At 33.4% G+C, this 13,919-nt stretch overlaps 1 protein-coding gene across 2 annotated transcripts in view; it reads left to right on the top strand.

Annotated features, from left to right (window-relative positions):
* Positions 1–6,188: 6,188 nt before the first annotated feature.
* mgat4b (alpha-1,3-mannosyl-glycoprotein 4-beta-N-acetylglucosaminyltransferase B) overlaps positions 6,189–13,919 on the top strand; it is a 271,310-nt gene continuing 263,579 nt past the window's right edge. Inside the window, exon 1 of one of the 2 annotated variants that reach the window (XR_015506742.1) lies at positions 6,189–6,425. Coding sequence is in view for 1 of the 2 variants with exons in the window: in NM_001002180.1 (NP_001002180.1) it covers positions 6,329–6,425 (97 nt within the window). In the remaining variant the exon portion in view is untranslated. 2 annotated transcript variants of the gene reach the window in all.

The raw sequence follows: 13,919 nt of genomic DNA, 5'->3' as shown, positions 1-13,919 counted from the left end.
CACTTTTATGTTCAGCAGAAGAAAGAAACTTGGAGTGAAGGTTGAGTAAATAATGGTGAACTACCCCTTTAACTCAAGCTACAATAAGGCTGCATTTATTTGATCAAAAAAATAGTAAAACACTAAACTTGTGAAATGTTATTACTATTTGAAATGTGGGCTATTAATATTTATTTATTTACAAATATTTAATTGCAGTCTTCCAGTCTTCAGTCTCACATAATCACAGTTGATTGTTTTATGCAAATTTGGGTAAAATACAGACAAACCCAATTGCTGGACAATTTGATTTGATTTTTTTATTATTTTTTTGTAGCTAAAGAAACATTTATTTATGTTGAAAACAGCTGTGCTGCTTTATATTTTTCTGGAAACAGTGATACAAACATCAGAAAAGTTCAAAAGAGCAGAAACAGAAAACTGAAACATGTTTATTGTTTAATTCATTCAATGTATTCTTTCTAGACAAAATTGTTATTTTTGGCTAAATGGTAAGATATCTAAAACAAATTAAGCAGCTACAGCGATGTCTAACATTGATAATAAAAAGAAATGCATTCTAGGTATTCTAAATGTATATGAGCAGCGATTTTCACATTACAACTAATGTTATAATAGATCAATTTAAATGTTATAACAGATTCCATACTGTCTACATTCTGAAATATGGTTTAAACAAAATTTAGGTTAATTATGCACAAACCAAAGGTTAAAATTAAATTATAGTTGAACCACTATTACACAGCATTTAAGAGTGTACAAATACACTGTTGACCATTTACTAAAGAACTTACAGGGAGCAGTGTGCCAGCAGTTGACTGTAAATCTACAGTAACTTACAGCAAAAAAAAAAACTGTAATAATACACTACCATTTATCTTCCTGTACATGCATTTTCAATCAATATTGCATATATTTACACTTAGACATACAGCATTTTTAGTATTCTCATCTGTATTATATTTTAAGACAGTAAAAAAAAAATATATATATCTTGTAATTTATTCTTCATTTATCTATTACTGTAAAACAATCCAAATGGTAAATTACTGTATTTTCTTTGATTGACCTAGTTTCATGTAATCTTTGGGTAAAAAACAAAAACAAAAATTGTAAAAATATTGTTTTAATGGCACCCTGAGAATACTTTCCACAAAACTAAAATACTGTAACATATAGCATAACTGTCTTACAGTAAAATACAATTCATATTACAGCTACTGTGCAGTTTACAAACAAAATGTTAACGGTTTATATAAGACAGTTTACAGCTAGTCAATCAAGCAATCAATCAATCAATGAATAAAAACTGTAACATTAACTGTACTCTGCTAATTTTTATGTCAAGATATTATCTGTTTTTTGACTCTGACATGGCCTGATTGGGCTTTTTGTGTCCTCAAGGAACTTCAATCTGTATTTCAAGTGTCTCCGATGTTTTTCCTGTATGATGTGTTTACCGCAGAAGTCTTTGATTGCTTCAAAAACTTTGGGCTGATTTTGCAGGTTCCTTCTGGAAAAGCCCTTGTAAAAATGTGCCTGGAGCTCCTCCAAAGGCTTTCACTTTGCAGTCTGAGAACCGCAGTTGGCAGTGCTGTATGCAAAAAACAGCTAATAATTAGAGACAGCCAGTGTAGGTGCATCTGTCATAGAAAATACTTTTTGTGTTAATGAGCACAGTGTGCATTGGCACAATACTCTACAAAAATAAGCAGGCAATTTAAACATCAGATATTTGGCAGAGCTTCAACAGTCAAAGCCCTAGAAGTGATGAAACAGGGCAATCAGAGCTTGATTCATCTCCAGAGCTTTAAATGAAACGATGACAGGCTGAAACATCACACAGACGCCATTAATTATGTACACCAGTGCAGCATAACTGGATATTAACTGATCCTGTCATAAACAAATACATTTTTAACTGTCGATCACTTCTTATTTCTTTGGAAGTATTTAACAGTGCAGAAATCAACTGAAGAACAGAAATCAAGAGCACCACATGAATGCTGTGTATTACTTGAACATAAAGATTATTTCTACAGAATGTAGATTTATGATTAATAAATACCAGTGACATGATACTGTTTACAGGTTAAAGTGTTGTGGTGATTCTGGTTTTGTTATTCATTAATAGGATTTAGGTCATGTTCAGTGCTGGGTAAAGTTACTTATTAAGTATTATGTTACAATCTTAAAAAGTAACTATTGTGTTACTAGTTTAAAGATGAAAGTAATGTTAAAGTATGCTTTTTAACAATATTTTAAAGCTTTAGGCCTGAGACTGTAGTATTATTTTTAAAAGTAACTTTAACCAGCACTGGTGGTCATGTTGTCACTGAGCTCCTTACTTATAATTAACATAAGCTGTTTCTTAAAGGCTGTGATATTATTAGTGAGTTTTATTATAATTATTATTAATATTATTATTATTAATATTATTCAGGACGAAAATTAATAAAGGTAAATAAAAATAAATGAATGATTCTGGACAAAATTGACAGTCTAGCACATTTTGCAAAACACCCTTAATCGGTTTTTGAAGAAAACTTTTCTAAGGAGTCTGGATTAAAATTGCCCAAAAACTGTCAAAAACTTCACTACAGGAAGGCACAGGATCGCAGGATTAGCAAATACGTAGATTTCTGAACTAATCACTTCTATGGATGAACACAGTAAGGACATGGGGTGAAAACAAGCATTAAACAAAAATTCCGGACAATGACTCAACCAAACGAAGGGGTATAAAAAACACAGGAACATAATGGCACTGATGAAACACGGGGGATGAACACAGGTGGAACAGATGAACATTAACTAGTGGCGGGATCTGGAACAAATGAGCACATGGGAATGGTCACATGATGAAAACAAAAACACATGGAAGACAGGACCTAACAATTAACACATTAATTAATTATATTTAAATATTAACATCTGATATTAACAATTTAATATGAATCTATCTATCTATCTATCTATCTATCTATCTATCTATCTATCTATCTATCTATCTATCTATCTATCTATCTATCTATCTATCTATCTATCTATCTATCTATCTATCTATCTATCTATCTATCTATCTCTCTATCTATCTGTCTGTCTGTCTGTCTGTCTGTCTGTCTGTCTGTCTGTCTGTCTGTCTGTCTGTCTGTCTGTCTGTCTGTCGGTCTGTCGGTCTGTCTGTCTGTTGTCTGTCTGTCTGTCTATCTATCTATTTTATTTTTTTACTAAAAACATAATCTGTGTTGATCCTGGAACATAATTTCTGTAATGTGATGGGACACTGACAAGGCAAGGCAAGGAAAATGTGTTGTAATGTTCATAAAACAGGATAACAAGACTCAGCAACTAGTGTGTGTGTGTCTGTGCTGCTTTTAAAGTCCATGTAATTAGTTCTGAGTGTGTTTGCAATCAGTGGACAACCGGAACAAGTGTGAGTGTGTGGTGCATGAATGGATCTGTGGTCCACGTAACGGTGGATTTGTAGTTCTTTAGCGATCTGTGTTTTTACCAGCGATCTGGATTAGATTGTGGGGATTTTGCTCCCTCTGCCTACCCGTACCCCTAAACCTAACCTTAACTGTAAACCTAAACTTAATATAAACTGTAAAATAATCCCTTTATTGACATCCCACAATGGAATAAGAGTTGTACCTATATGGGGCCCAAGAGCGGTCCATATTTGCCCCTATTGTGATAGAAGTGGTCAAGGGCCAGCTCAGTAAAGTAAATAGATCCCCTACACCAGGGTTGATCAACCATGTTCCTGGAGATCTACCTTTCTGCAAAGCTCAGCTCTCACCCTGATCAAACACACCTGAACCAATTAATTAGTACCTGAATAGCGCTTGATAATTACAGGCAGGTGTGTTTTAAATGGGTAGCAACTGAAATCTGCAGAAAGGTTGAGAAATCTTCAGGAACAGGGTTGAGCACCCCTGCCCTATACTGACATTATCAAGTCACTAACATCACTGCATTTAAGGGCAGTCTCAATCACAAAATTATTTTTTGTAAATTTACTTAAACATTTACTCCCTGAGTCCCACAATGCACTGTGAAAATCAGGGAGCATCAATTATCATAAGTTCCCTGATTTTCACATTGCATAGAGATAAGGGGTGGGCTCACTTGACTCACACAACCAGTAAGGCCCTTTGGATCATCACAATGCTCTCAAGCCACTCCTTAGCGACCATTTAAAGCACCCTAGCAACCAAACCCAAAGAGTACATCTCAATTAGTTTCCTAGCTCACAAGATTGTGGACCAGTGGATCAATTTTGGCATTGATAAGTACAGTAATGTGTTTTGTTCACTACACATTGAGACACTGAGAGTGACAGGAGACCAAAAGAACAGCTGAATTTTTCATATATTAATTTTTATTTATTTTAAACAGGTATTACTAAATCACTAAATAATTTGGTACTCAACACCACAGCATAACTGAGTATTGATGCTGACCATGTCCATCTCTTTATGACCCCAGTGTACACATTTTCTGATGGCTACATCCTGCAGGATAATGCACCATGTCATAATGTGCAAATTATCTCAGACTGTTTTTTTGTACATGACAAGGAGTTCACTGTACTCAAATGGCCTCCACAGTCACCAGAACTCTTCCAATAAAGCATCTATGTGATGTGATGGAATGGAAAATTCACATCATGGATGTGCAGCCAACAAATCTGCAGCAACTGCATAATGCTATCATGTACCAAAATATCTGAGGAATTTTTCCAGCACCCTGTTAAATTTATGCCATGCAGTATTGAGGAAGTTCTGAAGGCAAAAGCAGGTTCAGCCTGGTACAAGTAAGTACCTAATATTATATTATATTAAGTGGCCAGTGAGTGTAAGGTTTTTTTTTTTGTGAAAAATGTGTTTATAGTTCATGTCATTTAGGGCCTGAATGTTTCAGTGCACTGAAAGAACGTTGGTCTTGTGTTTAAATCTGCCTCTGTCCTGACACAATACTGTCATTTGTGGCTCTGCCCTCTTCTGAAAAGAGGGGCGGGAGCACAATCTCATTTAAATTTAAAGTGAAACTCACCAAAATGGCACAATTTAGAACCAAGGCTACCTAAGCTAAGTTATAAAACATTATTTGTGGCATATTTTGAGCTGAAACTTCACATACACATTCTAGAGACATCAGGGACTTATTTTACATCTTGCAAAAAGGGGCATAATAGGTCTCCTTTAAAGTCATAAATATAATATATAGGCCTATTCATATGTAATATATATATATATATATATATATATATATATATATATATATATATATATATATATATATATATATATATATATATATATATATATATATATATATGTATAAAAATGTTAATATTTGAGGCGACATGGTGACTCAGTGATTAGCACTTACAGCAGGAAGGTAGCTGGTTCGAGTCCCAGCTGGGTCAGTTGGCATTTCTGTGGGGAGTTTATATGTTCTCCCCATGTTCGTGTGTGTTTCCTGCAAGTGCTCTGGTTTCCCCCATCGTACAAAGACATGCGGTACAGGTGAATTAGATAAACTAAACTGGCTGTAGTGTATATGTGTGAATAAGTGTATGGATGTTTTCCAATACTGGATTGCAGCTGGAAGGGCATCCGCTATGTAAAACATATGCTGGATAAGTTGGTGATTCATTCCATTGTGGCAAATAAAAGGACTAAGCCGAATGAAAATGTATGAATGAATTTTAATAATTCATACATAATGCAATCAAACATTTTATAAACATAATTAAATGAAATTTGTTTAAATATTCATAAATGAAAATGAAGAAGCAAAATTAAAACAAACAAATAAAAAGTGGGGTTTAAATATATTTTATGATAAAACAAACAGATAATGAAATAAAACAATGTGACTGACATAAATATTTGTTAATAAAACAGTAAATCCAATACAATAATGAGGAGATAAACAATGTCAAACCGTAGTTTTTGAGACATTAATTAAAATATAAGAAAACATAAATCCAATCCAAAACACCAATTGTTTTAAAACAGAATATGTGTGTTTCTCTTTTGACCGCACGGAGGAGCAACTGCACCTCTGCACGAGTCCAGCGTTCACCCAAAACACTCTCTCTCTCTCTTTCTCTCTCTCAAACACGCTCACACACACCCTCCTTATAAACGACATCTGTCTGTACACAGGATCTCGCATTCTCGCCCTCCCTCTCATCATCTCATGTGCGCGCGCTGTCATTAACGCACGCACGCACGCACCGCATCAGCAGCGCACGCCAGACGCGCTCGAGCACACGGTTCGGTTCGGACATGATACCGGCGCGGACCCGGAGATGAGGCTCAGAAATGGCACCTTCCTAACAGTCTTACTCTTCGGGTTATGTGGGCTTATATCGTTATCCTGGTACACCGCATTCAGCAATTCCAAAGGTAAGACCCACGGCTGGAAGCGCGTGTTTACGCTAAAGCAAACGCATCATGTGTGGAAATGAAATGCTCCTCTTGCGTTCTGTCATGCATTCAAATGCGCCACTGAAGCGCTTGAGCTGCAAAACACTGAACAGCTGTTCAACGCAACGCTGCTTCTGCTGCTTGGCGTGTTTGTGTTTGTGCACCGTATGCCTTCAACTGCTCCTCAAACTATTAAAGAGGCCTGCTGAGGTTTCCCAAAGCACCACATAACGTTATAATCGATGTTAACGGTTTATTTTGGAAGCGAATCTACTGTTGTCCAAAGAACCAATTTCTTCTGAGATGTTTGCTTGTTAGTTTGGTTGGGCTTTGATTGATCTGCACGTTTTCATACAAGGAACCTACGTTACGTTTTCTGTCAAGAGATTTTTTGCTTGGTTCTTGAGAGGTTGTATTGAGTTTTGAGGATTTTTAAAGGAGTCTTAAGCTGTTCAAGATGCATTTCATGAAGAACCTTTAACATCTATGAAACCTTTTCATTCCACAAAGGCTCTTTATAGTGGATTTTTAAAGGTTGTGTATATTTTTGAAATGTTCTTCAGACCCTGGATTGATTGACTGCTTCTCTATGGAATCTCTGTAAAAATCTCACTTTTGGAACCTTAAAGGGATAGTTTACCCAAAAATCTCTCTCATTTACTCTCTATTGACTTATTCTAAACCATCTTGATTTTTTGTGTGTTAAATACAAATGAAGATACTTTACGAAATGCTGGAAACCTGTGAACATTGACTTAATAGTTTTTTTTTAATTTTTTTTATTTATTTTAAACTATGGAAGTCAATGGAATCCAAAATTCTTCAAAATATCATCTTTTGTGTTCAACAGAAGAAACTTAATGAGGTAAAGTTGGTTTTATATTCACACATCCGTTCAGTGACAATTTGTGACTCGCTCCCTATATTGTTTACCTTGTGTATTCGGTCTGAAATCACATTCAAGTATGACATGAAAACAACATTAGCACTATATATTTGACTAAACAATGTTGTATTGGCTGCTAATATGGTTTTACTATATAGAATATTCAAAAAATACCTTTCTGAAATTATATTATTAAGGAGAACGTCTGAATATAAAACTAACTTTACCTCAATAAGAAACTCAAGCAGGTTTGAAACAAGTGAAGGGAATATAACTAACGACGGAATATTCATTTTTTGGTGGTTGGGTTTAGGGTGAACTATCCCTTTAATCTATGGTGGTTACATTTGAATCGTCATTTTGTTTGCTTTCTTGGTTAGTTGTGATCGAACCTTCTTGTTTACATCTTTGTGACCGATATCTCATAACGCTCTGTTAAAGGTGGCTCATAAATTAAAGTGTGATGTTTGTGACCTATGAGAAGTGGCTTTTTTTTTTAACTCATAGCCAAGTCTTCCGAAGTTGCTCTGTTGACCTTTTCCCCAGTTGGTTCCGGTATTAAAATCTATTTATATCAAGGTCTACAGCCACATGCTTCGAATTGAATCTATTTTCACTAATTAAGCGTCATGATTAGACTTGTGTGCACATAATGGCTGAACTTTCTTTTTAGTGTATGAGTCCAACCCGTTTTTGGATACAGGTGTGAAATAAGGACTGCATTTCTGACAGGTGAAAATGAGTTTCTCTCACTCTTTTCATCTCTTTCTCTTAAGTCTGAGTAGTTGTGCTGGACTCAAATCCTGTCCGGCTAATTGCTTTTGCTTTGTCAAGTGCAAAACCTCTATAGCTGTTTATAGGACACATGTCTTTCATTTTTGTTCATCTCACTGGAACATGTCCTCCTTCTTCCTAATCCACTGATGAATGTATACTGTAACTGAACTCAGTGCTTATACATGTCTGTAATGTCTTGTGCTCCTGTCATTATGAACATCTGCTTTTGCTCATCTCATCTGTTGACCCCAAACCTCTTATCCTTTTCCTAAACATTATTCGAGAGTAGAGAGGGTTTAAGGTCTGTTTTGGAGAGTTTTGCTCCTGTGGAAAGCAAATGTACACTGGAAGAAAAGGTTGAAACCATTTACACATAAAAAAAATAGTTAGAAAAGTTCAGAATCACTTACAAAGACATGGAAAGCAGCACATTAAATTGTGAATGTCAAATACTTGAGTAGAAATGTAAAAAAAGTCGAGTTGTTCTATTAATTTTTGTGTACAGCCTGATAAGTATTAGTTATTTGTGTATCCAAACCGTGATGTACAGTTATAATATCTTCTATAGTGATTTTACAGCGCACTGGGGATTGTGGAACTCGTTTTGCAAGTTTCTGAATCTGCATAATCCTTTTATCCGGTTGTAAATGATTTGGACTATTCATTCGTTTTGTTTTATTTTCTTGCAGAAAGATCTTTAAGCATCATGTGTGGGTATGTGTGTGTGGAAGTATTATTCAATTCAATGAATGTTTATTTATATAGCGCTTTTTACAATGTAGATTGTGTCAATGCAGCTTAACATAGTTCTAGTAAAGTCCAGATTTCATAGTTGAAGTTCAGTTTAGTTTAGTTCAGTCTGGTTTAAATCTATTATATAGTACATGATGGCCTTTTTTCCCAACCTAAACTATTCCACCTCTGTCTGTCATTTTTTTTTATTTTTATTTATTTTTTTATCTGAATGAGCTTGTCAAAAATAGGCATGATTCCCTGTGATAACCTTAAATAATTTTTGATGGTATTTGGCTCTGTTGCTGCTCTAAAATAAGTTCTTCTTTAATTTCTGGGTGAAAGACATTTAAAAGACAAAATTTTTTCACCTTTGATTGCAATATATCTTATTTTGAGAAACATTTAAAATATTTTAGAGCATTGACTTCTGCTGCCTTCGTTAATTTAAAAACACAGATTTCATTATAATTTAAAACGGCATCTTTGGATATATTTACTGCTTTGGAGATTCTGTTGTCCTAAAAAAAAAAAAAAAATCGTAGATATACCGTAGGTATGGTATAGCAAAAATTTTCAAACCGCTGTCAAACTTGAAAACTGTTATCGTCTCATGCCTAGTCACAAATAGTGACTTTTACACCATACAAGTTATGGGATCAATCTGTCATGACAACATGTTTTTAGTTAATTGTAACTTATTAGACTAAATTCAATAAGTTCAAACTTAATTTTATGAGTTACACAGGCTTGATAATGTCAAGGTTTCACAGTTTGACAGTATTGTGATTACAACTTTAAAATATGTTCCTTTTAAATGTCTGGGTAAAAAAACAAAAAAAATTTTTCATCTTTAAACGCAATAAATCTTATTTTGAGAAACATTTATAATATTTTGTAACAGTAAATATGTCAGGCTTAATATTTAAAATGAATCATTAACTTCTGCTCTCTTCATTTGTTTCAAAAACACAGATTAAAATGACAAATTTAAAAATGTGTGAATAAAAAAAAATCTTACATATACTGTACCATGGGAATGGTATAGCAGAAAATTTTGGCGATTTTTAAAATCTTGACTTTTCCAAACCTTGGTAAACTTAAAAAAAAAAAAAAAAATGGTTATCGTCTCATGCCTAGTCACAAATGATGATCTGTAAAAAAATATGTGATCAGTTCAGTAAGTCATGACAACATATGTTTTTAGTTAATTGTAACTAATTGAACTGAGTTAAATTAGTTATGCAAGCTGTTTTTACCCTTTAACTTTCCCACCAAGAAAACACACTTTTGGATTGCATTTCTTAACACCTAATGTCGCTAGTTAACATACCCAATGCATTTTTTTTTAAACGCATCTCATCATTTCTAAAATATCAGCCTCTACAAAATGGTTGATATGTTGGTTTATGGTAAAAATACCGAAATTTATACATATACTATGAAAAATCTGAAAATTTGAAGTGTATGACCAATTTATTTAAAAAATTGTTGAATACTAGGTCATCTTTTTTAAAGTATGCCATAAAATAGATTCACATTTAGCATTTTTTTTAAATTTTTTTTATTATTATTTTTTTTTACAATAAAACCAAAATCAAGTGTAGTAGTGGAACATGATTATGTTTGTTTGACTTTTTTTTTTTCTTTTCTTTTTTTAAGTAAGATTTTGTTTTAGTCTTAACATTTAAGGCCTCCGGTATTACCAGTTATAGTAAGCACACCAGTGTATATGTGAACCTCTCTTACATCATGGGTAATCTCACAATTGTCAAGAAATTTACATTATTGCAAAAAGTACATGTGCACTTAAAAATTCAAATGCATTTATATTTATATTGCAATGCTTTCTTTTTTTTTTTGTTTGTTTTTATTTGCAATGGTGAGTTGAATCTCTATTATTACATTAATTATAACTATATTTTTTATACAAATCACCATACAGCACAGGTGTCCAATCCAGTTCCTGGAGGGCTGCTGCTCTGCTATTTCCAACGCTTATTAAACACACCTGATCAAACTAATTGAGTCTTTCAGTTTTGTTTGAAACCTGCAGGTAATTGTTTTGAAGCAGGATTGGAACTAAACTGTGCAGAGCTACGGCCATCAGGAACTGGATTTGACACCTGTGCCACACACTGTAAAAATGCTGGGTTCCACACAATCGATTTGTGTTGAGATTACAAGAAGGAATTAAGTTAACCTATTAGTTTTTACAAACTTGTGTGGATTAAAATAATTATGTTATCTTGCTCAAAAAAGAAATGATTGTTTTATTTCAGCTCATTTTAAATAAGTAGGTTGAACAAACAGCAAACCTATTTTTATTGAGTGTTGTACTGCTCCCATTAGCCTGTATATTAATCGGGAAATGTTATTTCTGCTGCTTAAAGAGAAAGTTTACCCAAAAAATGTAAATAACCTTATCAATTACTCCTTTAAACCTTCATGAGTTTCTTTCTTGTGTTGAAAACAATAAGATATTTAGAATGATGTTTACTAAGACGCATCGACTTCCATAATAAGAAATAGGCCTGCACAATATATCGGTTCAGCATTGATATCGCAATGTGCGTGTATATAGTCACATCCCAGGATATGCAGTGTTGAGTGGGATTTTAATTGATCACCACAAGAGTGAATATGTGAGATTTGTGGAGTCACAGCAAAGTATGGCCATAACAGAGTGAAACTTTATAATTTGCATCCGTTTTAAAGGGATTTCAAGAGTTTAAAGAGTTTATTTGGGCACAAAAAAATAAATGTGTAAACTTAAAGAGAATTATTGTACTGAATTAACACTACAAAGTCTATACAGTGTTTATTTTCAATACAATTTTTATACCTGTATACTGTTTGACTCTCCACAAAACCATTAAGCCCTGTTTATTTTACTTTTTTTGTTGCTATTGTAATTATTTTTGCTTGCAGTATGTTTGTTATTATTTATACATGATTCACATCCTTAGAAATTCATCATAATCAGTCCTAATTTATATATTTTTTTCCAAGTAGAGCTATTCAAACCATCTGGTGAAATTGTATTCATATCGCATTCTAAAAACTAAATATTGCAATGTCAGATTTTTCCAATATCGTTCAGCCTTAATAAGAAACATGGAAGTCAACGGGTGCCAGCTACCTACATTTTTCAAAATATCAAGCATTCAACTGAAGAAAAAAAACTCAAACAAATTTTGAACAAGTAAAGGGTGATTAAAAATAATGACAGAATTTTATTTTTGGGTTATCTATCCCTTTAACACCTGTGCTCATATACAGTAGGCGCAGATTTTATATTTTGTCACAGAGTATTGATGTTATTATTGTCTGGGGATGATTTGCTGGAGCTGTGAGAATTGTAACCAACATCTTGTACCTGTTCAGACATGCCTTTACAGCACAGACAGAGGAAGCTGAAGGAAGATGTAATTGCATGCCTTTGAAGGAGAAATTTTGTGAGCTCACTCTGAAGTTTTCACAAGTAATCTTATACTATTAGCCTTGGGGCCAATTACCACTTTGTCACTTTGTGTTTTTACAAATCTAATTTGTGAAAGCTGTTCTATTTACACTTGGCCTCATAGCATGCGAGTATGTTTTAAGAAAGCTAATCCTAATCTTAAATGTGCAAATGGGTCAATGATGAGGCAGATAACTAAATATTCATCTCAAGTTATATTTGCACATGTTCTGTATGCTTTCTACATCTACAAAAATATCCTCATAAATGTAAAAAAAAAAATGTCAGAATATAGCTAATATGATATTGTCGTCATTATTTATAATATATTAAATACACATATTTTAATCCTTTTACAAGATGTAAGATAAGACTTTGGTATCTCCAGAATGTGTCTGTAAAGTTTCAGCTCAAAATACCCATCACATTATTTATCATAGCCTCCAGAATCTGCCCATTTTGGTGTCTGAATACATTATAGCTGTTTTTGTAGCTTTTGTCTTTAAATGCAAATGAGCTGCTTATCCCCACCCAGTGTTCTGCTTCTCATCATGCATAACGTCAGATAAACAGGACAGTGACAGTGACAGACTTGGATAAAGCTGAAATACAGCTCATTAGTCAAAAATACCAAGTAAGTTACTTTCATGTATTTGTGGTGGAGTTTATTCAAGCCTTTCTAAAATGATGTGTTTTTTTTTTTTTTTTTTTAGCCTTTCTGAAATTACTGTCTTTATTACAAACATGCTCTATTTTAAAAATGGTTTAAATGTATAAAACTTATAAAAATGTTGTAACAAATATTTGAATCCCAGTTTATTTGCCAAAAAAAAAAATAATTTTATGGACGTGTATACATGTTACTATAGAAACATGGGGTCATCATTGGGATTTGGGTCCTATTTTAACGTCAGGAAAAAAAAAAAGAGACTTATTGTGTTTATATCACTCCAATATGACAGTGTACATGCACAGTATACCTACACAGTTCTGTCCTAACCAATGCAATCTCAAGGCAATTTGTAACTTGTTGATTTAGTGGCTAATTTGTACAATCTTATTCGTACTATTTAGTACGATTTGCTCATCACCCAATGACGATTGGGTTTAGGGGTGGGATTGGGTGCCACGCCTCCTTTTTAAAATCGTACATTTTAATACCAGTGAACTTTTTACAAATTTGTATTTAGCCACAAAACTGACAAAACGTAAAATACTTACGTTTTCCTCATGAGATCAGGCTGGTCCTAACAGTGAAAGATTTCATCATGGGTGCCCTTTTAATGTAAAAATTAAAACAACACTTACTCTGATCTGTACTTGATATATAATTTATTATACATTATATTATTTCATATATTCAATATCATAACAACTTTTATTTTAATTCAAAATAAAGCCATTTTAATAAAATGGGTAAAACAAGGATTTAACAATAGTTGCAAAGTTTAGCGATGTGAAATTGCATTTATCTAGTATTTGGTGGTTGCATTGTTGGAGTTAAATAGAATATTTTAATGTTTAATCCAAATAATTATTCTTCTAAATAACCATCACAAGTTTAATGAATGACATTTAGTCCTCTGTAAATCATAGTTCTAAAATAAAATATTGT

This window comes from Danio rerio, chromosome 14 (assembly GCF_052040795.2).
Source record: "Danio rerio strain M-AB ecotype USA chromosome 14, GRCz13ab, whole genome shotgun sequence".
Classification (NCBI taxonomy): Eukaryota; Metazoa; Chordata; class Actinopteri; order Cypriniformes; family Danionidae; genus Danio; species Danio rerio.
This window is presented reverse-complemented; position numbering and strand designations above follow the sequence as displayed.